Source organism: Camponotus vicinus, unplaced genomic scaffold (genome assembly GCF_025532165.1).
Source record: "Camponotus vicinus isolate PSW18456_S1 unplaced genomic scaffold, iyCamVici1.0 SCAF_9, whole genome shotgun sequence".
Lineage (NCBI taxonomy): Eukaryota > Metazoa > Arthropoda > Insecta > Hymenoptera > Formicidae > Camponotus > Camponotus vicinus.
In genome coordinates this window covers 8,151,416-8,177,852 of record NW_028141981.1, presented here as the reverse complement: position 1 = coordinate 8,177,852, position 26,437 = coordinate 8,151,416, and the positions used below count along the sequence as shown (strand labels likewise).

At 33.4% G+C, this 26,437-nt stretch overlaps 3 protein-coding genes across 7 annotated transcripts; 2 read left to right on the top strand and 1 right to left on the bottom strand.

The window, feature by feature from the left end:
* The first annotated feature begins 611 nt into the window (after positions 1-611).
* On the top strand, positions 612-20,954 carry LOC145977447 (long-chain-fatty-acid--CoA ligase 1). 3 transcript variants are annotated; one of them, XM_083109455.1, is made up of 9 exons: positions 612-747; positions 1,376-1,521; positions 9,556-9,679; positions 11,252-11,588; positions 12,593-13,061; positions 15,389-15,679; positions 17,776-17,997; positions 18,242-18,559; positions 18,841-20,954. In XM_083109455.1, coding segments are annotated over exons 1-9 (2,046 nt in total). In that variant the 5' UTR covers positions 612-746; the 3' UTR covers positions 18,979-20,954. The 3 variants fall into 3 exon arrangements, with proteins under 3 accessions (XP_082965581.1, XP_082965582.1, XP_082965583.1); XM_083109456.1 differs by lacking the exon at positions 612-747 and adding an exon at positions 1,136-1,299 and having other exon boundaries at positions 1,384-1,521; XM_083109457.1 differs by lacking the exons at positions 612-747; positions 1,376-1,521 and adding an exon at positions 8,040-8,259.
* On the bottom strand, positions 18,172-23,315 carry Vti1a (Vesicle transport through interaction with t-SNAREs 1a). 3 transcript variants are annotated; one of them, XM_083109463.1, is made up of 5 exons: positions 22,654-22,808; positions 21,891-22,041; positions 21,700-21,758; positions 20,511-20,858; positions 18,172-18,653 (listed from the first exon to the last, which is right to left on the bottom strand). In XM_083109463.1, the coding sequence occupies exons 2-5, from the start codon at positions 21,982-21,984 to the stop codon at positions 18,645-18,647; spliced, it is 510 nt and encodes a 169-aa protein (XP_082965589.1). In that variant the 5' UTR covers positions 21,985-22,041; positions 22,654-22,808; the 3' UTR covers positions 18,172-18,644. The 3 variants fall into 3 exon arrangements, with proteins under 3 accessions (XP_082965589.1, XP_082965588.1, XP_082965586.1); XM_083109462.1 differs by lacking the exons at positions 18,172-18,653; positions 22,654-22,808 and adding exons at positions 19,118-20,396; positions 22,994-23,315; XM_083109460.1 differs by lacking the exon at positions 18,172-18,653 and adding an exon at positions 19,118-20,396 and having other exon boundaries at positions 22,654-22,793.
* Ergic53 (lectin, mannose binding protein ergic53) lies at positions 22,946-26,437 on the top strand. The gene is made up of 10 exons (XM_083109458.1): positions 22,946-23,303; positions 24,097-24,153; positions 24,416-24,686; positions 24,776-24,875; positions 24,957-25,068; positions 25,191-25,362; positions 25,436-25,635; positions 25,731-25,930; positions 26,010-26,191; positions 26,267-26,437. The coding sequence occupies exons 1-10, from the start codon at positions 23,135-23,137 to the stop codon at positions 26,301-26,303; spliced, it is 1,500 nt and encodes a 499-aa protein (XP_082965584.1). The 5' UTR covers positions 22,946-23,134; the 3' UTR covers positions 26,304-26,437.

The following is a 26,437-nucleotide window of genomic DNA, read 5'->3' as shown; positions in this document are numbered from 1 at the left end:
ATGACTCTTATACTTTATTTTATAATATTCCCACACAGGTGTTCAATAAATTTCCTTAAATTATCTTTCTAATTCTCTTCATCAAAGAAATGTATCAAAGGAATGTATAATTTAGATCTTTCCCTCTCATAGATTCCAGTTTAGGCAGTCGTGATTCTTCTTCAACGCATTAAAAAGGACAAAATATCCAACGAAGATAGGGGTAAGGGACACCAATATGGTAATGCAGAGATGTATAGCGTACATTTCCCTACAGCCGGCATCCCGCGACGATAGCGGCGATTGCGCGCGCGTGCGTCGTATGCGGGGGCGATTATCGTCCTGTCGGGGTCGGGGTGGCCGCCGTCGTCGCGGTGACGAAGAAGGGTGATCGTCGCAGCGCCCGGCATCGATTCGCGCCGTCCTCGCCACCGCGCGGTATGCGCGGGGTGACGTCATGGCGCCGCGTTTACGCCAGCAGTGAGGGTCCGCATCGCGTAACGTACGTCGAGCAAGCTAACGAGGAGGGAAATCTTTGTTTGCGAAGAAAAGGCAGTGTCATGCCGTGGCCCTGACCCTAAGCCTCCCTGCCGGCCCAGTCAAGCCGACCAGTCCTCGGGGTGCGCCATCCGTTCCGGTTTCCCTTCACGTTCATCCGTCGATTCCTCAAATCGTGCCCTTGTGCCCGGATACGTTCGACCGGCTCGCGCTTCCTTCGCAGATCACGACGGAGGAGAGATCATCCCCTACTTATTATTCTTTACGCCAGTGAGTACACAGCTGTCATTGTATCGACTTATTGTTAGTGGACGGTGCAAGATGCGAGGGGCGCGTGCGGAGGAAATGCCGGTATCTCACGCGCTCGTTCTTTATCTTTCTTTATAATATTCCTTCTTTTTCTTTGCTCTTTTTATTTGAGATTGTTACATTCTCACGCTTATATCAGCTCAAAAAGTGATCTTATCTGTTACAATGTTGTACAACTTATATCTGAATATATATTCGAATCTCGCAGCTATCTGTATGCGTATGTATATATCTAAAATATTTGTAAGTCGCTACAGTTTTAACAGTATGCGATAACGAGCTTGTAGATATCCGGGAACAAGGTCCGTAGACATACGAATAATAGGACTCGGACTTCGAGCTGAGATGACTGTCAAGTCCAAACGCTCACTTCATCTCGATTCTTCGAGTTGTGAACTGCGTATTTGTTGTTACTCTCATCGATCGTTAGCAAAAGTCGTTGGGCGACTCTCGCGGGAGTAGTATATCTCGTATCTGCACCTATCTACCTGCACCCGTACCATCGGTATGCAGGTAATGTAGTAGCGGGGCGCCAATTACGTAAGCCTGGCTATATAGTTTTGAACGGTTCAAACGATTTTAAACGAAGTGTTACAGTCTCAAATCGAGGATTACCTGCCATACTTGGGCGGCGCGGCAGGTGCTCTCTTCGTCACTGGGGTGGCTTACTGGGCTTCCAGACCAAAGGCCGAGAGACCGCTCTTTCCGCTCGATGCCCAGGCATTGATACTACCGGTAAGTGAGGAACAGAAACACGTGTCGGTCGTTACTTCTTTCCGAGTGATTGAATGTTTTCTCTTGCTCTAAGATGTTTGTGATCTAAACGAAAATAAATTCGATCTATTAGTCATTCCTTCTACGCATTGTTCTATGTCTCTCTCTCTCTCTTTCTTCTCGGCCTTTTCATCTAAACATATACCTGTTTCGTTTTGCAAGAAGGAGAAAAACTAAAAGGAATAGATTAATTTTCGTGCCGTTTCGAAATTTAAAATTGCATCGAACAGGTGTCTGATATTGCAACACTGATTCATATCTCTGTTATCTTAAAATCGCTATCAAAAGATTTTCTTATCTAAAGATTGAAAGATGTTGAAGAAATGCAAACATTTTAATGTGACACAATTTTCAGTGATTTAATGGATTGATTTATGTATTGCACATTATTAAGGAATCTAAAGATCGAGAGATTTTTACCGAAGAAAAGAGAATATTTATCTGACAGCTTTTAGACTCGATTACAATCTTATTTTAGTCTTAAGCGACGTTTAAATATGTGTCTGTCTTTATTTATTTAGAAAGAAAGCTAAAGATAGACACATATTTAAGTTTCGCTTAAATCCAAAATAGTGTTAGTGCAATTTGATCTTAGTGGATAATTTAAGGCGTATTAGTACTTATTTATGTAACGTGTGTGATAAATAAGAAATATTATTATAAATACATGATTATGATAATAACGATGTTTTTTGATAACATTTGAACATATACATATGTATGTGCGACATGAAATTGAATATGAAGAAATTATGAAGACTTATGGATAAAAATGATTGTTAATATATGCAGCGTGTACTGCAAACAAATAAGAAAAAATGATTATTAAAGCAGATTCATTTATTTGCATACTTTATATATCGTTGTTCGTTGCACTCTGCTTATCGATGGAAAATTACGAGAAATGTGACGTTTCATTGATAATGTCTCATTTCGATTAAACAATAACATGTATGATTTAATGCTATGGATAGATTTATTAAATATAGCGTATTTTATTACGTTTTTTGAAAATCATTATACAGATCATCATTATATACATCATAGAATAATTCATAGTGAAGTGTCTTAAATTATTTTTTTGGAGACTATATAATATTTTAATATTTTAGTATTTATTAGAGTCTTTTATATATGTTATATTATGTATATAGGTTTTCTTTGATTCAATATTGCCTCATTATATAAAAGACATACATCAAAAAACCTTGAAACAAACGATAGAATTTTGCCGACTTTTGTGCCAAATAATTTTCAAAAGAATGGCTTGTAACATCTTATGTGAACTATTCTATATACATATGCAATAAGCGGCCAATATTTCTACTCTTGCATTATAATTGATCTCTCATTCTCATTCTAATTCTCAATTATTTATTTTAGCTTTGCTATATTATATATATTTTCTGCTCGAATATATAATATATTAGTCGCGCACATTTTCTTTTTATTTAAAAAAAAATTTAGCTAAAAGAAGTAGAGAAAAGAAGATTTATCTTTGCCTTTCAAAAATTATGCAGACGATGATTTTTAAATAATTGTATTCTTTAGAGAATATAAAATCCGTACACACAAAATAAGAAAAAATATCATACATCGTTTAGATTACATTTTGTTATAATATAAAAAATGTGCTACAGACATATTCGTCTTATCCTATGACGCACATTGATACTTCTTAAAAATGATTTCCGCATTTGTCGAAAAAAATATTACGTCTATTTTATTTAAATAATCTTCAATATATTTGCTTGCATCAATGTATGTCATTGATTTGTGTATTGTAAATATAAATACAAATTTTAAATATCTTTAGAAATAAAGATCTAATTTATAAGTTAGAAAATATTTCGAAGAAGAAATCACGCATAATATATCCATCAGTATGTTTTTCCTTAGGCAACACAATAAAGGCTAAAGAACAAAAAATAATGACAATAAGACGTCTTCAAATCGTTTTTTACACATGTGCTGTCTGAATAAACATTACATCGTATTTGAATATCGCGTACGTTGTAGCGTACGTTAAGCAGAAGTGGAAAACAGAAAATGACTTTTACACATTATTAACACATCATTATATTAAAAAAAGCATAAAAAACTTATTATTATTAAACGTGCTATTACAATTTATCGTTAACTTTTTCCCAGATGCACTCACTAAACATGCTATTAATTCATGTGATAATTTTTTCTTTTTTTAGACTTTAAATGTCTTAATCTTAGATGTATATTGACATATAATTAAAAATTTATATAATCATGCATGCATGTGTACACATATCAATTGATTTTTCATTATATTAGATTTTTATAATTATATTTTATTACATACACATACACACATACACATATGCACGTGTGCCTCTTGTAGATATGCTTAGGTAATATAATATTATTATCAGTAATAATTGATGATAAAAAATCCCTACAAGTCGCATATATCTCATTGAACATTAGTCAGTGAATATTAACAAATTATTTTTTTTGTTATTTGCTTCTTCGTATAGCTCAATCATTCTTATCTTTGGCCACATTGTCGTATTGAATTATGCGTTCTATACAATGACAATGCAAATAGTATTATCGTTATCGAAAAAAATTAAAGGCTTAAAAAATAATCTCATATCTTGAACGTCATTGTAAAAATGATCAAGAATATTTAACTTGACTTACTTTAACTTGATTTACTATTTAAACAATTTGAACCGATTAAATATTTATAGTAGTTCTGAGATATCATTTGCTTGATGTGTTTTCAACGTGATATTGGTAATAATATGCTTTTGTATAATATCTACGATGCCTCTTACATAATCCTATTGGCTAGAAAATATATTTAATAAGCTTACGCATAAGAGACATCGTAGATTAAATTATTTTAAATGGAAAATTCCAAGAAACATATATTTAGAGAGAAAATCGGACACTTTTTTTATTAAAAATATGGTTGTGGACAGAGAGAAAGAGAGAGGGAAAGAGAGAGAGAAGGAGGTAGGGAAAGAGAGAAAGTAAGAGCGAAAGTTATATATATTTGCACTGTTCTCTCTTTCTCTTTCCTTCTCTCTCTCTTTCTATTAATTTTCGATTTATTAATTAATAATAATATTGCATTTTTATTTATATATATGCAAAGATATATGCATATATATATTTTATACAATATTATTTATTTTTTTATATTTGACTTTATATATTATTGTTAATTCTTTTAGATTTATTTTTATCACAATATATATACATTTTTATATTTATGTAAATATTATATATACATAAAGAAATTATAGTAAATCTATAATTTTTAAATATTTAATGCAATTATTAAAGGTTTATTCAATTAAAATTGTAAACGAAATATTGTACAGTCAAATTTTTTTTGTTATTTTGAAAAGTATTTCATTCAATTGCCATCTTAAAAGATTCTGATTTTTTAATTTTATTTAATAAAAACAAGAGACCTTGTATATTATATATGTATTTGATTAAAATCATATGCAAGCAAGCTATAGAAATATACGCGTATTCTCTGAAGTCATACAATTTGCCAATAGATTTCCTGCAGACATTTCCTGCATTTTTTCTCGTGTTTATTGAATTAGCCGCAACGCTTACATGTCATGTTCGCGATTTATGCATCGAACAAAGTACATGTTTTACAAAGATATTCGCAACATCACGCGGAATCCCTTGCAAAATGGTGTTAAATGGTGCTTTTATTAAAGTTATTTTCGAAGCCTGACTACAGATACATGTAATGAGCTTTCCAGATTAACTTTACCAGTCGCCTCGTCTCGATTCGGTTTACATAAGCTTTCCTCCAGACTCTGACTGTCGTCGCGAGGAATAAGAGATCGATTTTGGTGAACTCGATGTACGCTTTTTTGAATCACCGAATATGTTTACACGTAAATATTTGTATTTTTAGATTGATATTTCGTACTGTCAACTATTTCATATTGTCAACTATTTTTATAAGATTTATAAAGTTACAAGCTTTAACGTTTCGAAAGAATTAGTCACTGCATTTTATATATATATTAACAGATATAAGATTATATATCAGTGGTTTATATTGGCTTTTAAAATGATGTATAACTATGCAATTAATTGAACACTTCAATCATCAAACGAATAATTGACATTTGATTCTATTCTCTATTCTGATCGTTCCATAAGAATGTTTTAGAATATCTAATAGAATATCTTTTAATAGGTTTTTTTTAACAGGATAATAAAAATAAAAAAATATAATAAAAATAAAAATAGGCTTTAAAAAATTTTTTAAAGAATTTAAGGAAAATAAAATGGTCCGAGAGGAAAGTAAAGAAATAATTAAATTGTAAACATTCTATGCATTATATATACTGCGTTTTTGATTGGAGATCGTCATTATTGACATGTTAATTTTAATGCTCTTAATGCTCGTAATTTTTTATTCAAACATCTCTAATTTCTGAATACTTTATTGCTCCTCATCAATCAATCAAACTAAGCTCTAATTAATTTATTATAATCTATTTAATTAATTTATAAATATTTAATTAATTTATTGTTATTCTAAAAAATATTTTCTTAAGAAAGACATTGCAATAGAAGCCTACAAAGATCTAATTAATTTGACAGCTAAATAGTTTCGAAAAAAACTCAGAATTCTGAAGAATTCTAGAATTTCTTATTATCTTTAATGCAATTATTTTTTAAATATGTTCAACAATTTATAATATTTTGTAACAATATATATTCTACGTTACCTGCTTTATGTATCGTCCAAGTTTTCACGTTACATAGCAAATGATCCATCAAACAAGCGTTCAGTCTTCAAGTGGGCTCGGCACATTTTCCACGTAATCTGTTGACGTAATAACACACCACCCTGAACTTTTTAGAAGTTATCTACTCACACGATGAGAAACGATACTCGAAAAGAAAAGAAATACCGCGAAAACCAAAGTTCCATCACTGTCGACGTGTGGCGTTGATCGGTCGGCCAAACTCCCGCTGGCGATCGTCCAAACTCCTCGAGGACGACGACTATATTTAAACGCATAGTCGAGGATCTTCATGTGTAGGATGGGCCTTCATGCTTTCGCGAGGCCGGTCGGTGTTGCACTAGCGCTGTCAATACGAATGTTGCGATTTAGATTATGCGGTTCCATTTTTACACAATCAGAAATCTATCGGATCAACAATCGGTGAGAACAGAGGATTATATATTATTCAGAATTTTTTTAAAATTCTACTGCTTGGATCCGATCGATTCATTTTCGCTCTTTAAATGCGACATTTAATTTCTGATATTTGCACGATAGAAAGAAACAAACATGTACTTGAATATATAATCCGAGTACTTTCAACATCTCTGTCTACGTGACCGATACATAAAAAAAAACACGAAATCAAGAATAGACAAAAGTCTGCATTGCAGGCTTTTGACATTTTACATGGAAGGAAGATACTGAAACCATGCGCGCGGATATAAATATCTAAACTGACTAACTGATATCTCTATCCCTCAGCAATTAAGAAACTTCTGTTGCACTTTATTAGAACTGATACGAACATGATCTATTCAGTCATCGGAAGCCTAGTTTGTATACTCATTGCTTGTTTATATGCTATATTGTTTTTTATAGAGAATTCTTAAAAACATTTTTAATGAATTATATAATCTAAATAATAATGATAAAATATATATATTTTTTGATAATATTTTGTTATTCTATGTATTTTTGTAGGATTTAAATCTCTGGTTTATTTTTGTGTTTAAATTTCTTTTTATTTTTTTCTATATTTGTATAATATTTAGTGGATATATCAATTTTTAGGATTAATTTCTGAGTTTTTGTTCGTATTAAAAAAAGCTATTTACTTAAAGATTTTAGAAACGATAATATGAAAACTGTAATACGAAGAAAGGAAGCAATCTCTAGTAAATATCTATGGATTTAAATTTTTATTTCATATTTTCGGTCAGGGATTTTAGAAAAAATAAGTATAAATATAAGTAAAAATAAGTCTTGGCAATTTCTTTTTAGTCTTTGCAAGAAATTTAAAAGATCATCGCTTGACGTAATTAGAAAAGAGAAACTTTAAATCATACATAGTAATTTAAATCTAACAAAGAAGGAAAGTTCCTATTTAACAAATGATCGCTCAAATATATTAACCAAGTATTCCAATTTCATACCATAATTGTGCTTCAATGTCACACTAATGATCCAAGTATCAAAGTTTCTCCGTACAATAATTATATATGTGTGGGTATTAATTATATATATTCAAACTTTCTGATGTTTCTAGTAATTTCGTGATATTATCCTTATACCGGGATAGACCTGTTTAAATGTCTGATGACAATATTGACAATATGACGCACATCTCTTCCCTGCGAAAAGCAGCGCCGAGCAGCATCATCCGCGTGATATCCGCGTCGCGAGCCAAAAATTCGGACCGTAAGCTCGATCACAAGCTCGACTTGAATTCAGTGACCGCGGGCGCGTTGGTCCGGCTGGTCCAATCCGTTTTTATACCTGCTTGTGTCGAAGAGACCGATCTCTTTTGAGAGAAGAGTCCGACGGCGTGTGCGCGCCCATCAAGAGTGCGTGTTGCGTGCCGTCAAGCAGTATGTCGTCAGCCTGCTTGCTTCCCGAGCCGATCCACTCGCCGATAGATCTCGGCGATCAATCTGACACGATCAAGGTGATGATCAAGGCTTCAAGGTGGAAAAAGAACGATCTCGCGATTACGCGTAGTGCGGTTCGTCCTCTCGTTCAGGAGCCGATTGAAATCATGCTTCGAAGTTCACGACAGGACTCGTTACTTCGCAAAATATAAATCCTCTCAAATACTAAAACTACTAAACTATAAATATTAAATATTAAATATTTTCGTTAAATAAGTGTAATTAAATGAAATTTATGAATTATATGTACATGAGAGATATCTTTTTTGTTTAAATATAACGGGCTATAAATTTTTTGTACGCTTGAGTGACAGACGATTATCGGATTCTTATTTACCACGCTACAATCTTAAATTTTTAATGAGTTATCTCGTAATTATTAGACCACGTAATATATAAATTACACAAAGATATAAGATAATAAAACTGCATTGTAATTATTAATATAGTGAGTCGTGATATTTGGATAACTTTTAACTTAACTTTAGATAACTTTTAACTTTGCGCGTTATTTATAGTTTATCTCACATTTATATTTGAGATGCTAAATATTTTATACATAAGTAAAAATTAAAATTCAAAGAGTAAATTTTAATCTTGAATTTAAATAGCGAAGGTTTATTAAATCGAGAAAAAACTAATATTTTTTAAATTTTATGAAATGTACCAAAAAACTACAATGCATTTTTAAACAAATTTATTCAACATAATAATTATTTTCCAGAGATTATAAGTTAGACCTTGTGTGCTTATAAATAAAAATCTTTTGATTAAAAAGACATATATTTTCGAACGACGTTACTTTCTTCAATACTTGTGTATTGAAAAAGCATTTTATTTTTCCCGACGATTATAACTTCAAAGAGATTACATTTTCATAAGATCTTTCGCGATGAAATCCGCAAATTACTTCAAAAATACATAGATTATTTTAACCTTGTATATGAAACGCGCGCTTTACTAGTGCGTCGAGAACGTGGGCGGTTGTCGTTACACAAGCACGTCGATGAGGGCGAAAGAAGCGGTCTTCCGCATCGGTCTCGGCGGCGGAGATCGATATATAGGAACGGACGAATATATACAGCGAATATGGGCTCTCGCGATATATACAACCATCCCTTCATCTGCGCCCTTCGGCTTGCGTCTCGTAATCAGCTGCTTCGCACGCGTACAATACGCGGGGCCGCGTGTGTCGTTCGGCTAAATTTAGTGTTGCATTTGTCACATGTCTGATTACGTAATGATCGACCGGACCTCGTGTGTGCTGAATCTCGTGTGCGCTTTACTTGATTCTTCGTCTCTCTTCTTCGCAGGGCAACGAGCATATCCGGGTATCCAAGTTCTACAAGGAGGGCAGAGAAGGCAAATTCGTTACGTTCCTATACGAGGATACACTTACCCTTTACGATGGCTTCCGTCGTGGCGCCAAGGAATCTAGTGAGTCATTATTTTCAGAAGCAACATATAATTCTCTCTCTCTCTCTTACTCCAATCTTTGAAAATGAAAATAGTCGTTGCTCACTTAACTTTAATTAAACACGTTAATTAAAGTTAAGTGACGTTTAATCGATCCCTTATATACATTTCAATTAATTTTAATTGATGTCTAACGTTATATACGTTTACTTAACGTCGACTGATGAAATTAAGTGAGAGAATAACTCAAAGAGAGGCAGGCGGCTTAGAGAAAATCGTATAAATCTCTATAATATTCGTGAAGTTTATGGATGCGGTATTAGGTGTTTACGCACGTATCCGCGTGCAATTGCGTACGTCGATTTATCTAGCGGACTCTCGTTTGGCAAACGACGCGGCAAGCGAAAATCGCGCTATAAAACGCGTAAACATGCGGCTTCTTAACGAACGCGGACTTAATGGTGCGAATTATCGACCGGCGATCCATGCTCCCTCGAGATTCGACGACCTTTCTGACGAAGGTTGACAGTTATTTCGGGCACGTATATAACATCTCTTATTTTCGCCTCGCCGCGCGAAACCTACGCCCCCGCAGCCGACACCTGTCGTAGCCTTATGTGACCTGTAACGATGACGACGTTAACGATGACGGCAAACGTGTCCAAAGATCGATAATCTTGCCGAGGTATCGCTCGCCTAACATAACAATTGGACGAGAAAATCATACGGCTAGTAGTCCGACACGTGTGCTTTATTTATTCATTAGATCGTTCCTGCATGTGTGTCTTAGATTCATAAGAATTTTCTCTAGAAAATGCATAAATTTATGAAACTGGAAAATACGAGTACTGAACTCTTAGCGTTTTTAATGCAGTTAGGAATTATAATATTTAAACAATTATAAACAATTATAAATTTAAATATATGAATAACTGATTGTATAAATAATTCGTAACTGTATTAAAAAGATCTTGCGTCTCGTTGAAAAAAGTATTTTTTCTTTATCAAATTCTTTCTTTCGTTTGCGAAGAATAAAGTGAAAACAAAAAATTATCCAATTTCTAGATTTCTTGATTTTATCCTCTCATATTAAACTTGGACAACAAACAAAAATAATGCATTACTTATTAAGGTATTCTCTGTGTTCTAATTTATAATTTTTTGAATATTCGCGTTGAATATCATTTATCAATAATCAAATAGAAATGCTGTTCCGAATAACAGCGGAAAAAATAAAAATGTAGCATTATTTCTTTTATAAATCGATTTTATTAAATGTAATAATGTAACAAAGAACTACTTTAGTTAATTTTCAATTATGCCACAAATTACACTTATATATTTTAATTAAAATATAGATTGATATTAATATTTAAATATAATAGATTGATATTAATATTTAAATATCAAACGGTTATTCAAGTGTTGTTTTAATAAGAAATCTATCTCTCTTCAATGTTATTCTTGATGCATAAACGGACGCGTATTTTAATCAATCGCGTTATGATATGTCAAAAAAAATGTATTAATAAGATCTATCAATTTTGAAGTAATTATTCTTTTTGATCAATATGACATTCTTTTCATTTACAGATAATGGTCCCTGCCTCGGATGGAGGGACGGGTACAACAAACCCTATCAATGGCTTCATTACAACGAAGCCCTACTGAGGGCGAAGAATTTTGGTTCCGGCCTAGTGTCCCTAGGGCTGGCCCCTGGACCACAAACTTTGGTAGGCCTATACAGTCAGAATTGTCCCGAATGGGTTCTCGTCGAACAGGCATGCTATACATATTCACTCGTGGTGGTGCCATTATACGACACCTTGGGCCCGGACGCTTGCGCGTACATCATCAATCAGGCTGAAATTAATTTGGTGGTATGCGAAGATGACCAAAAGTGCAATTTACTCCTCGACAAAGCACCGAGGTATGTGACAATTCTCTAAAAACCGTACTAGGATGTTCCTAAAAATCTTAAATTGCTCTTTAATTCTTTGAACAATCACCTAACTCTATTAAATTCTTCTAATTTTAAAATGCCTTATATATTTTATTTTTTTCTACTTATTATTGTGGGTTAATTGGTTTAATTATCAATTATTCAAAGTGCTTAGCAATATGCAAACATATACACGATACAGATATACATTCTCATGGAAAATTCATTTTGCATAAGTATACGCAATCTAGGGATATTATCAACGTTATTCAATATTAATAGAGTTACGAATTTAAGAATTAAACAACACTTCATTTAGCATACACTGGAGAATCGTATATAATGTAATTTCCCCGTTGATATATCGATTGCGTAAATATCGGATAATTTATGTAAAATGTATGTTGTAAATGTAGTTATCTATACATATATGTATATGTGTATAGATTACAAGGCATAATTTCTTTTTAAACAGCGAATATGGAAAGAGAATCATTACTCGGTCTAATATTTATGCGAAATAATATCCAGAAAAAAGGAAACCAATTTCGCAAAATCCATGCTTAAAAATACATGCAGTGTCTTCATTATTGCAATATTAATAACAACGATTAATTTAACGACAACATTAATGACACTTTGATTATATGTTCTTCGACACAGTCCATATAGGAGTATATAAATATATAGGAGGAGCATATATAAATATATAGTGTATAAAAATAATTTTACCAATACTTTTTATAACAAGTTTTTGTCCATGACGCAACGTCACGCGACCTCACGAGATGTGGTTAACATTAATACGTTCGAATCGTTGGTTTTGTCAAAGAAAACATTTAGAAAGACAGCGTGATATTGAAAGTGTTAATTTGTAATGGTGCCAAGAACTCGCAAGAGCTTTCAAAGCGGACGAGCGACTCTTGTCCGGCTGAAAAAGCTTCATCTTCCGTCGTTCCTGTCATATTTTAACGTTCCTTCGATATTGACAGGTGTTTACGGAAGCTGGTGGTGGTGAAGGAGATACGGCCGGCGACGAATCAGCGGGCGAAAAACCGCGGCGTCGAGTTATACAGATTCGATGATATCGAGCATCTCGGCGCCCAGAAGAATCACCCGGAATTGCCGCCGAAGCCGTCCGATCTCTGCACGATATGTTACACATCCGGTACCACCGGCAATCCAAAGGGCGTTATGTTGACGCATCAGAACATCATGGCGGCCAATTGTTCGGTGATGTTGCAGCTGGGCGATCACGGGCTGACGAGCAAGGATACGCTAATCAGTTTTTTGCCGTTGGCGCACATGCTGGAGCGTTGCTGCGAGAATACCGTTTACATGATGGGCGGCTGCGTCGGCTTTTATAGCGGTGACATCAAAAAGTTACCTGAGGACATGAAGGCCCTCAGACCTACCATTATGCCAGCAGTGCCTAGGCTGCTGAATCGGATTTACGATAAGGTGAGCGATTATTGAGATACACTTGGTTGTTCTATTGTTGTCATTCGGAACAAAAAAATTTTCTAAAAGGTTATACATCGAAATAACTTCATTTGCAATTATTAAGAATCGAGCGACTGATAATTTATTCATATTAAACTTTTAATGCCATGCACTCTTATTATTCTCAAGAGAGCTGAAAGATAATAAAGAGAAGATTATATATACATATATATAAAGATAGGATTATATATTATACATAAAGAAAGAAGCGAGGAGGGAAAACAGGGATTGTAATTTTTTAGAAAAATTTATGACTTTATGAAGAAGACACTTGTACGCTATTTATGTCTGAGTACACCTACTACTTGAGAATTAATTCTGAACTTCGCATGATTGCGTTCTCTTTATCACCATGGTTATTTCAAATAATTTATTGCTGCTGTCTATGTTTTATCTACGATGCGATATTTAGTCCGCACTTTCGATCGACTGTTGGATTTGCATGATATAGATGTGTTATGTTCTGCAGTCATATATCATTTTGTTTTTTAACACTTCCGACTGTATATACATACATACATATATACATATATATATATGTGTGTGTGTGTGTGTGTGTGTGTATATATATAAAACTAAAAAATAAAAATGATAAAAATTCATTCTAAAAATAACCTAATAAAATTATATAATTTATGGTTACTTATAGGCTCCGCGAAATTAATTATCAATATAAATAAGATTTGATTGGTCCTATTACCTGAATATTTCAAATAATTAATTAAAGTACATATAATTTATTAACAAAATACAGAAAATTTATAATTTATTTTCAGAAATCATTGATATAGCGTAGACTGCGTATCTTTTCTTAATCTTTATGTTACAAGAATGGTTTGTAAACATTAATTCTATTTTATATATCATGTATCTAGTAAAAGAAATATATAACGTAAATTTTTACAAAAAGAAACGAGGTCTTTTACGTGGCATTTTAGGTATTTTCTTGATGTTTTTTTTAATAAAGAATTCAAAGAAATTTACAGAGTTCACAGAATTCGAAGAATTCACAGAATTTCCTTGCATATTTTTATTTAGCATAATTGTTATACTAGCATATGGTCCATTGTGTCAAACGGAAATTGCGTGTTCTTGGACACTATTCAATATTTTTACGACGCGACAATAGTATACTGTACGACGACATTAAACCTAAATAAACTTGCCTTTCATAGCCTTCTTCACGTGCAACGCTCGACAATAAAAACATATTTTTAAATGTCTATAATCTTGATACAATTTATAATTCATTCGGTATGTTTCTTCATATATATATATATATATGTCGAATTATAAATATATATATCTCACTTTTAATTTATAATATTAATCTTAAAAATGTAATAGAAATATTCCGTCTGTATCTCACTTCCTCGTCAAATTTTCTATAATTAATCCTTAAATGAAGCATAATTGGACATCATTATTGCAATCCCCAATTGCAGTAGAGCTCACTTGGCACGTCTCGTGAATTTTCTACGGCTGTGCAATAATTCGTGACATGCCAACCCTATATCGCGCAAACAGGGAAGGAACAGGTGCGGAATTGACTCCTCGACATTAATTCTGACATTCATCTGAATGGGACACACGCGCGTGAACGTATCGTTGAATTACGCGTCGTATTTTTTGTTGTGCGCGATCCTCTTCTGGTCCATCCGAGCTCTGAAAAATACGGTCGACAAAAAAAGCCAGCAGTCACGCATCTTCTTCTAGTGATGCTGCGGAATATGTGTAGATTTCGACCGTTGATAAATGCCCAGTTTGCTGACAATGAATAAAATTTAATGGATAAGTCATGTAATACATACCGCGTGGATTTTCGTCTCCAATAAAAGATAATAGAAAAGCGAATAAATTTAGATATTCTTGAACCGTTTTCGCTACTTAATTTGCAGGTGATAAATTCATCGCTTGACTATTGATTATTGACTATTGGCAAGACTGTGACATCGAATTTGATCGCAGCTGTCCAAATAGATTCTTTTCCGTTTTATAATCATTCACTAATGATAACAAAAATATCTTATATCAGATGGCCAAACTTGAGATGCAATAACGTTTTGACGACGCGGAGGAAAATATTATTACTTGTAAGTGGGAAAAACATACGAGAGATATTAATATAGCTGATCGTGACGCATCTCATATAACGGGTTTACTAGAAAACTGGTAGAAAATATAATCTAAAAATATAATATGCACGGAAAATATGTGCGTCATGCTCTGTATTATATCATGTCATCTTTTTTCATTACTATTTTATTCCTGATTCGTGTCTGCAGGTGCACACTGAGCTTCGCAGCTCGTTCTTAAAGAGAATGATCTTTAATATGGGTATGCGGGCGAAAGAGACGGAGATCAAGAAGAGCATCGTCAGGACAACAAGCATATGGGACAAGATTGTGTTCAGGAAGATCCAGGAGTCGATGGGCGGCAGATTGAGAATGATGCTCGTGGGTTCCGCGCCGCTGGCGGGGAACGTGCTCACATTCATCAGATGCGCCTTGGGTTGCGTGGTAGTCGAGGGTTACGGTCAGACGGAATGCAGTGCGCCAATAACGCTTACTATTCAGGTTCGTATTTTCGTACAATAACAATGTCAGTCGTCGAAAGACTCGTTTTCGCGGGTTTACAGCCCTCAGTCGTAAATTTAACATGATATTTCCACAAAGGTCTTCGAGAAATTTCAAGAGATAGTGTGGTGTCAAAATGTATCACGGTCCTTACATTCTGTGCACTGTATTGCTCTTTTTACGTCATTTTACGCCAATATTAAACATTTTTTTATTTTTTCCCTTTGTATTTTATTATGTTATTTATTTTATTTTATGTAAATTATTCATTTTACACACATGTATTTTCTTTTATATATTTTATTTATGCCATTTATTTTGTTTAATTAATATTTTATTTTTCTCTCTCTGTCTGAATTTGTAGAGAATTGTATTTCTTCACTGAATAATACAATTGTGCCAGTTTTTTTTTATACTGTTTTATTCAAAGAAAAGTAGAAAAGAAAGGGTAGAAAGTATTTGGTGATAGTTGCATGTCTATAAGACCATTAATATCTTGTACGGCAATGTTTGAAGAAAAAATACGTAAATATAGATATATATCAGGTATTATAGAGTCCTTTCGATCATACATAGTTGCTAACGACAATTATGTAAGCGATCAATAAATACTCCAGGGATACATTTTTTATAAGACCAAGTCTGATAAACGTTAATGTAAGCGTGCTATGAATCATGCATAGCAGTATAGATAAATCTTGGAGTAAATGTTAAAGTTATTTCTTATATAATGCGCATTCAGTTGTCGGATATGTATGTATTATTTATTTATTGCAAAGAATTTTTATGGTCTATAAACGCGAAACTATGTTGAAAAAAATACAAAGCCTCGTTTTACCGATGAAATATAGAGAATTTTATTGTTTCTCTCTGCCAGTGTCAAACTCAAAGCAAGTTCGAGTTTCGAATATCGTGAAAAGCGAATATCCTACCTCATCGAACGCCGTTTGGCACTGCGACAAAACCAGTATTATGCGGAAAACTTTAATAGAGAGATACAGATCTCCGTTGTGTGTATGTGTGCGAAATTCCGTAAATTTTTCGCTCCAATATTTATTCGATAATCGATTTATGCAATTATCGAGTTTTTCGTAAATAAACAAACAAATCGCGATCGTTCATTGCATCAGCGTTCAATTCGATCTTCAATTACGAAGGCAGGCAAAATCAAATAATTTTAACAGGATAATTTACAAACATATCGATTGCAGATGATTGTATATATTTTGCACGAACAAAATTCTCTTCGAGAAAAACTATTTTCCACTTAATTATGTATTTTTAGTGAATTTATAATACTTTTTTTATCATTACAAACTTGTGAAAGAGCTTGAACAAGCATAGCTTGATACAAACGCTGCTTTATAGACACTAATCAATTTTAGATGTAAATTAATAATTTTGTTCTTTACTACATGTTTGTGAAAAAAATGCGCAGTTACACATTGTTAACTTTTTACTACGTAACTTCTTAATGTATTGCGAAAAGTTAGCATAGTAAAAGTATAGAATAGTGAAGTTTATCCATGTGCACAATATTCTTTCGCAGACATTTTGATTGTAATTCGATACTTGTTTTTTCTTTTCTTTCTTCTTATAATCGATAATTTATTTTAAGAAAGATCTCTAAAGAGAGAACGACGGGAATATTTATTGCTGACAGATTGATGGCATTCCAAAATGTTGTTTTTATTGAATACTGACTAATAATCAAGTGATACGTATCCTCTCTATTCTTGGCGCGTCTGCAAGATATCGACATAACTGTAGTATAGTCGCGCGCACGCGGTTGCAGATATTTCTGTCATCGAATCAAAGCTTTAGAGCCACGTGCCAGGCATGCCACCTCTATCACAAGACCATTAGCTATATATTACGTTATTGAATGCACCTCGTATTCTATCGTAAAATGCATCGATCCATTCGTTTATGTATGTGTGTGCGTGTATCTTATAGATTTTGTATACGCAGCATGTGTTATACGTGCAAAGTATTCGCTGATATATTCGATCTTGATGAATAAAATGACGTATGTTCTCTATGAAAAGTAGAAATGATTCTTTTTAATTCGCGTGTTTGTTCATCTCTAAATGCAGGGCGATCACGTGCCGGAACATGTGGGACCACCGGTGGCTTGTTGTTGCATCAAGCTCGCCGATGTTCCGGAAATGGAATACTATGCGGCGAATAATCAGGGTGAGGTGTGCGTCAAGGGCACCAACGTCTTCATGGGATATTTCAAGGATCCCGAAAAGACTGCCGAGGTGATTGATGAACTGGGATGGCATCACACGGGAGATATTGGCATGTGGCAGCCTGTGAGTAATTACACTTTGCACACAATCATAATGTCGCGAATTTTTATTCTCATGATAAAAATGATCCAATTGATGGATCGAACTGATCAATCTTCATTCTTTTTTATAGATTTTTATAATGAATAATATATATATATATATAATACGAAATAATTGGAATTCTTTTTTAAGAGAAAAAAGATGTATAATTTTGATTTGAATATTGCAAGAGTTTAAAATTAAATTTCCTTCAAATTCCTTCCAGAACGGAACGTTAAAAATAATCGACCGGAAGAAGCATATCTTCAAATTATCGCAGGGAGAGTATATCGTGCCGGAAAAGATCGAAAATATCTATATACGCAGCCAATATGTGCAACAAGTATTCGTCCACGGGGAGTCACTGAAATCTTGTATCATAGCAATAGTAGTGCCAGACGTAGACGTAGTCAAGTGTTGGGCGGTGGAAAATGGTATACCCGGCACGTTAAGCGTCTTATGCGCTAATCCGGAAGTCAAAAAACTAATCATGGATGATATGTTAACGTGGGGAAAAGAAGCTGGTCTCAAGTCCTTCGAACAGGTAAATTATCGTTTCTTATTCTCTTCTGTTTTCTTTCTCCTATTTGGGCGATTCAAAGAGAGATCTTTTTTAATCGTACTCTGTTTTATAATTCCTGGAAGATTATATATATTATTAAAAATCAGAATATATATATTAGATCATATATATTATATATTATACATCAGATTACATATATTATTAAAAATCAGAATTAAAGTTCGAATAGTTTAAATGTGAAATTTCAAAGAATGGCGATGATTGGAGAATTTAATGAGGTTTTCAATTATTTTCGGACGCAGGTGAAAGATATTTATCTCCATCCAGACCCGTTTTCCGTACAAAATGGGCTTCTAACACCAACAATGAAATCGAAACGGCCTCAACTAAGAGCGTATTTCAAGCCACAGATAGAAGATCTCTATCAACAATTGGACTGACCAGACTGAGCGATCTCAGCGTACTATCGTTCGCTCATACCAGCACTGATCGTAAAAAAAAAAAGATGATAGAGAAGGAAGCAAAGCCTTTTCTCGCCGCCGCTGCCTCTCTTATCAAAGTCACTATTATCATCGAAAATATTCGTTAACCCTCGATACTTTTATTATATATCATTTTCACAGGTACATTAGAGGGTTGCAGACAAAAGCACCGTTTAGGCTAATTAAGGTAATTGATAACATTAAAAATAATAAAAGGAGTTATTATTAGGCGCGTCTAGTTTCTCTCATTCTTTCTCTCTCTTTCTCAATTACAAGCATCCTTTGATACTTTCGGTAATGGATGTATGTACAACTCGATCCTTATTTACGTAAATCTCAACAATGTACACACCGCGACCGTTGTTATTCTCATATAAGATAAATTATAGAATGCATTTTTAATTGATAGAGTCCGTTAATGAACTCGCTCGATTATGGCTCAGGTCAAGGTTACAACAATTACATGTAGTTGTTAATTCGAAGGGGTAATATTTCAATATGCCCAATAGATTCGGCGCGCACAACAACGTCGAAAAAAATACCTTGAATATTACTTAATAAATACATTTCTTGTTGAATATATATTTTGTGATTCGGAGTATTTCTCGAAACTTGAACGTAGAGCAAGTGTTTACCACCGATCTTCCAGATATGACGTTAACGAGATAACAATATAGAAGCGATTTTACGATTCTTTCCGCTATACGAAAATAATGCATTTGATAATCACTGATTCGACGGATACTAATTATCTTTGTTGCGCAGATAGAAAAGAATAGTGAAACCGCTTTATAAGATTTATCTTCCTACGAGAATGGGTCAATATTTTTTTATATAAGATTTTAAATAACACTGAATGGGAATCTTTTGTTCTTGTTTGGTAACATTTTGCCAGTTTTGTACTCGTTTGCTATATTAGCTTTCATCTAAGAAATTTAGATGTTTGCTATGTTGATTTTTGTCTAAGAAAAAATTATCATTCAGTCATCCAATGTAGTTTTAGATGAATTGATGATAAAATATGTAGATATAGCGAAGATCGGTTCTTTGCGGCAAAATGTAACAAACAAGTACAAGATAGATAATATATATAATACATAATTACTTAACCTCGCAATTTGATAGAAATAACATATTTTGAAGTCTCTGATTTCAAATAAATATAACTTCCAAATCACATCTGATGGATCTGGCCGAAGAGAATACCTTTGTTCTCTTTAACTTTTAGACTTAAAACTATAATATATCACAATGCACGCGACAATTATAAGTACTAATGCTACCGCTGCTAAGATAATTCTCTGTTGAAGGCTCCGAAAGATCATCCCTGATAATAATCGAGACCCGCGCCCTAATTCTGCATCCGTTTCGCGTAACTTGAAAACAAGGGACAACGTTATTATGCACTAATTAATATTATTTTGTACTTTTTTTAATTGGCGCGTCGATTTCATGCTTTATACTTCATAATTGTATAATCAACATCTTACCCTTCCTCTGCTTCGTTGTATCGTTTCTCGCTGCTCGTGAAGTTCCTTTAGCACCTGAGAGCCGATTTCCTCTGTTTCCAACGCCATACGATAACCATTTTGTAACGTGCGTCCCGTCCTTTCTATCCTCTCGGATGCATCCAATAGTCTTTTTCTTTGGTCTTCTGTTACATTGTTGTCCCATGACTCATCTACTGTTATATCTATCGCGTCCTCTTTTGGTTTTTTCGCCGTTTGAAACTCTTGCGTTAAGCGTTTCAATTCCGCTCTGTGACTTTCTACACGACCGCGCAGGCGATCACGAGCAGTTCCATTTATCCCACGAACTTCCAACTCCATTTGCTCCAGCTGCAAGTTAAATAGACTCTGATCTGACAAATATTTTGTAATAAAATATTGCAAATGAAAGTGAAGAGAAGAGATAAAACATATTTAAACACATAATTGTGATTCTGATTTTATTAGACTACTTATAGCCTACCCTAATTTTTATTTTTTATATTTTTAATTTTGTTGCTTCAATTGTGAAATCAATGTTTCACTAATTCAAATGTAATAAATTAAACATTATACTTTGATATTTAACTTAAACATTTCCATAAAAATTTATCTATAAGTACAATTCTTTAAATGTTTACTTAAAATGGAGAGAATAAAATTTTGTCAATATCCATTAAAAGTTAAAAATTTTGAAATTTTCAAACTAAATAATTCAATATATTTTTGTTAAGAAAAAATTGATTTTTAAAATTGAACATTTGTACAAAAAAAATGTAAAGTTACAAATATAAAGCTTTTGTAGTCTGTTGAAAAATTCTTTTAACTGCTTCAAGCATCATACATCAGAGACACTTGTGATCTCATTTAGATTTTTAGATTATTCATACTGAACACATTACCCTCGTGCTTCCATCATAAACATTATGTAAATCAGTCTTTCAATAGTCAACACATAATCACACCTATTGAACGCAAAAACATTTAATGTTGCATACTTTTCACAACGTATCACGTCAAGTTCTTACAAAAAAAGCTTATATAAATTATAAAATAATTTAATATAATTATAAAATAATGAAATAATTTTCTAACCCTACACAACACACTACTTTCGATAATTGACAAAGTGAGATCTCCAAGGACCTTGCTTTGAGATTATAATGTAAAAAAGAATGTAAATTCAAATTACCAATTCTTGAGCCTCTTCAATTTGCCGGTCCACATCTTGAATAAAGGCCCTTTTCTCACCTGTAAATTACGTCACGTGTATCGATTGACGTTCTTAAAGGCCGATCTCGCGTGGCAATCGCTTTGTGCATCGAACACGTTGTAAAGCGCATTCTTTACGACGCGTTTAATCACGTTTCGACGATTTCTTACCGCCGCTCTGGATTCTAATCCGGCCGATTTTTGCGGTGATGTCAGCTGTCAGAACAGCGTACTGCTGTTCGTAGTTGTCAATGAGCGACGCCATCTTGGACAACGGTATGTCATCGACTACCGACGCGAATCAGATGGCGATTCCGACTGCCTACGCGACAAGGCAATATCGCAACGGAGAAGATTGATCACAATAAAAATAATTCGTGTCTTCTTCGATAAAATTGTCAGCAGTCATTAACGTGTAAAAAATATTGTAATCTATTTTTTTAGACATTTACGTAAATAGGATATTAAATCAAATTGCTCTGAAAATCGTAAAAAAATAAGGCCAAACGTCAGAATCATACATATATATATTTATATTTAGGAGATTATTCTTTTTTGTGACGTTATTTTTCTAAGAGATATTTTAATATTCAAATTAACATGTGTAATAAGGTTTAAAATATTAGTTTATGCGCTGTGTTTAAAATATATTATTGTTCTTTATTTAACCTCTTGTTTTAAATAATGTCGCGGATACAAGAAAAATTTATTGCTTAAGGAATTATATTCTAGTGCATGCGTGATTAATTTCTTCAATATATTATGAACAAGTTTCGCTTTGAAAACGATCAATGACATCATAAATTTTGTTATTAAAAACACTTGAATTATTATTATAGATTAATCAATGAAATATATTTTGAGTATAATATAAGTGTTTGATCGAATCAGCAAAGAATCTGCTTTGGAGCCAAAAATAATCAACTTTACATACCTTTTTTTAAGGACGAATTAATATATTATTTGTATTAATCAGATTCAAAGCCCATTTTTTGGAACATATATTTATGACAAATTGAAGTTAACCATTTTTAAAGCGATCAAACTTGCTTCATTCAAAAATGCTAGATCTGTTCGCGTTGCTCGCACTCTTTTTCTCTTTTTAACGCTCAAAGACATATTCATCTCACTTCAAATGTAGGAATTTTTCGGAAGTGCAAGCAACGCGAACAAACTTGATTCATGGATTCAAAAGGCAGCGAGAGGAAGAATTAAACGCTTACGAAATTTTAGAAATTTGGCCACGAAAGCAACACGTCATATGATTTGCTCACCAATCACGGCTCCCAAATCTCGCGCGTTCGGCCAATCGTCGAAGATTTGGACCGGCGTGCACGGGCCGGCTTCCGCCCGAAAGCGGCGAGTAGTCGGTCGACAACCACCGACAGCGACGATCGCCGTCGTTGACAATCGCGATGAAGATGGCTGCCGAGGTGAGGTGGCTCCTGGCCTTTTTAATATCCTGCGCCGTCCCGTTCTCCCGCGGCGAGACGCCGCATCGGAAATTCGAGTACAAGTACTCGTTCAAGCCACCGTATCTCGCGCAGAAGGACGGCACCGTACCGTTCTGGGAATACGGCGGAAGTGAGTATATCGCGACTCGTCGCGCGTAACCTAACCAAGAAGTCGACACCTGTCGCGCTGACGTTCCGTATGTTGTATTCGTGCGGCGTCAATTTACGTCGAGAGGATTTAGGTCCTCCTTTTTCTCGGATTTTTTCGAGCTCCAAGGCGAGCGCCGCCTGAATCGCCATCTCTTTAATGCGTAACGCGTTATACGCATGATTACTTTAAAAGTGATCAAAACACTGATGACGTGTGTACATACACGTTTCTCTCATATGCGTGTAAAAAAATAATATAAAAGATCATCCCTGAGGCAGAATTGTATTGATCTCTAATCTACATATAATTAGATGTTTTTTAAGAAAAAATATTTATTAACTAGTGAGCGTTTGTTTCTTAATATTTTTTTTTAATTAGATGAATGGAAAATGGAATTTTTTGTTATGAAAAGATTATTTTTAATAAATGAAATGTATATATGTATATATATATTGAAGTATCATTTATAATAAGCATTGAAACATATATTTTCTTATATGTCTAAATAGATATTCATCATTGAAACATTGTTAAATATGTTGAATTTAATTAAACATATGTTTTATTTATCTTATTAAATCACTTATTATTACTCCATATGTAATTCTACATACAATATATATAAAAACTGAGATATATATATAAAATATATTTATGTAAAATATTTAATTAACAATGTATGTATATATATAAATATATGTAAATATATAATATATTTAATTAACAATTTAAAAAAAAGACATTTAAAATATATTTATATTTTAAATTACAGATACTATTGCTAGTGCAGAAAACGTCAGAGTAGCACCATCACTTAAAAGTCAAAAAGGTTTGTATAGAAATATATATATATATATATATATTAGAAATTTATCAATGTTAACAAAATTTTTTATAAAAATATGATGAAAATCTTCAACATTATTGTATGAGAAAAAATCTTTAATTTTACTACTATAAAGAAGAGATTTAAGTACTTAAAATATAATTTTAATTTTGAACAAATAACATTAAATTTAATTACATTATTGATAGTTTACAACATTCTCTCTTGTGAAATGATCTAAAATTTAAAAAAATATTGCATTTAGGTGCAATATGGTCGAAGCTGCCAGTAACTTTTGACTGGTGGGAGGTAGACTTAGTATTCCGTATAAGTGGACGGTCAAGGATAGGAGCGGATGGTTTAGCATTTTGGTACACAACTGCCCAAGGTGCCTATAATGGTACCGTTTTCGGCAGTTCGGATCTTTGGACAGGCCTGGGAATTTTCTTTGATTCATTTGATAATGACAATAAGCACAACAATCCATATATTATGGCTATTGTCAATGATGGCACAAAGATCTTTGATCATGCAAAGTAAATTATGTTTTATTTAGTAACTTGCACATGTGACATATTCAAAGTATTTATTTTACATGATCCTGTTTTATTTTGTTTCACAATAGTGATGGCTCTACGCAGCAATTGGCAGGCTGTTTGCGAGATTTTCGTAATAAACCTTTTGCCACGCGAGCGCGGATAGAATATTATAAGAATACATTAACGGTGAGCACACTCGAAAATTTTCTAGTAAGTTTTATACTTTATTTCAACTATCTGATTAATTAACTTATCTGATCTGTTCAGTTGATGTTTCACAATGGCATGACAAACAATGATCAAGATTATGAAATGTGCTTTCGAATTGATAATGTTGTGTTACCGAAAAATGGATACTTTGGAATTTCCGCTGCTACTGGTATGTTATATAAAAAAAATATTGAAATATTGTTATATAAAAACAATATATGTAGGCGAAAATGTATAGTTATCTTATCTCTAATCAATTTCTATCCTTTTTATACATTTTTATCTACCTAGGTGGTCTGGCCGACGATCATGATATCTTACATTTCCTAACCCTCTCTTTGTATCCTCCCGGACAGTTACCAGTTGATGCACATAAAGTTTCTTTAGAGGAACAGGCCAAACTTCAACAGGAATACTTTGACTACCAAAAGAAACTAGATGAGCAGAAAGAGGAATATCGCAAGTAGGCATATACATACACCACTTCTATGATACAATAACACATAAATGTCAATATTGATGTGTTATTTTAACAGAGAACATCCAGATAAGTTTCGCAAACAGGAATACGAAGAATATTATGAAACGGAGAGCCAGAAAGAATTACGGCAGATATTCAATGGACAAAGTCAGATGTTTGATGCCTTGCGTGAACTTAACAGGAAATTAGATGAAATTGTTGGAAGGCAAGAGAGAGCATTGAGTTTGATATCACAAGTTCAAGCGGCCCAAGCAGGTAAATCACTCATATTATTAATTACATTATTATTATAATTTATATTATAATTTACATCAATATATTGATAAATTTGAATTAAATTCATTGATTAGGTATGCAAGTGAATGGTCAATTAGGACAGCAACCTGTAGCGATTGATTCCGTCGGCATACGTCGGCAGGAAGTCGACGCTGTGCTAAATAATCAAAATATCATATTAAATACAGCCAAGGAGATCAAGTCTTTTATGGGAGAACTTCATACTAAGACTGAATCTATTCTTAACAATCAAGCGCGCGCTCCGACTGCACAGGTTCATATTACTTACTTGTTCTAAGAATAGCGATAAAATTTTTTAGAGGAGGATTCTTTTATGATATATAATTACACAGGTGCAGCCAATGGGATATGATCATCAGTCATTATTGTCAGAGATACGAGACGGACTGAATACATTGAAGAAAGATAGTAAAATTACAGGAAGCGCGGATTGTCCTAATTGTTTATCAGTCGGAATGTTCTTGCTGTTCGTCGCGATACAAATGATAATATTATTGGTGTATAGCATTTACCGGTAATTATATATAATAAAGTCTTATTACATGCAAAGAAATACATACATAATGCTAATTTTATTTCTGCTTCACAGAGACAATAAGGAAGCGCAAATGAAGAAACTCTACTAATGTACACATCGTCTGTGGTGATTTTGCAACACATTCTCATTTGTGAATTATGTGACTCAATATTTTTATTACTCATTATTCATATCCGCGAAGTGTCTCTCGAGATTTGTACAATAAATATATTATCTTTGTTA

Bases quoted from the DNA above. Each gene is read 5' to 3' on its own strand.
- LOC145977447 (XM_083109455.1), top strand. The intron at 1,522-9,555 runs GTAAGTGAGGAA...TCTTCTTCGCAG, and splicing joins CCCAGGCATTGATACTACCG to GGCAACGAGCATATCCGGGT. The intron at 9,680-11,251 runs GTGAGTCATTAT...TTTCATTTACAG, and splicing joins TCGTGGCGCCAAGGAATCTA to ATAATGGTCCCTGCCTCGGA.
- Vti1a (XM_083109462.1), bottom strand. From the start codon at position 21,984: ATGGCGTCGCTCATTGACAACTACGAACAGCAGTACGCTGTTCTGACA. The intron at 21,759-21,890 runs GTAAGAAATCGT...CGTAATTTACAG, and splicing joins GATTAGAATCCAGAGCGGCG to GTGAGAAAAGGGCCTTTATT. The intron at 20,859-21,699 runs GTAATTTGAATT...TTTAACTTGCAG, and splicing joins TTGAAGAGGCTCAAGAATTG to CTGGAGCAAATGGAGTTGGA.
- Ergic53 (XM_083109458.1), top strand. From the start codon at position 23,135: ATGAAGATGGCTGCCGAGGTGAGGTGGCTCCTGGCCTTTTTAATATCC. The intron at 24,876-24,956 runs GTGAGCACACTC...TGATCTGTTCAG, and splicing joins ATTATAAGAATACATTAACG to TTGATGTTTCACAATGGCAT. The intron at 25,636-25,730 runs GTAAATCACTCA...TTCATTGATTAG, and splicing joins AGTTCAAGCGGCCCAAGCAG to GTATGCAAGTGAATGGTCAA.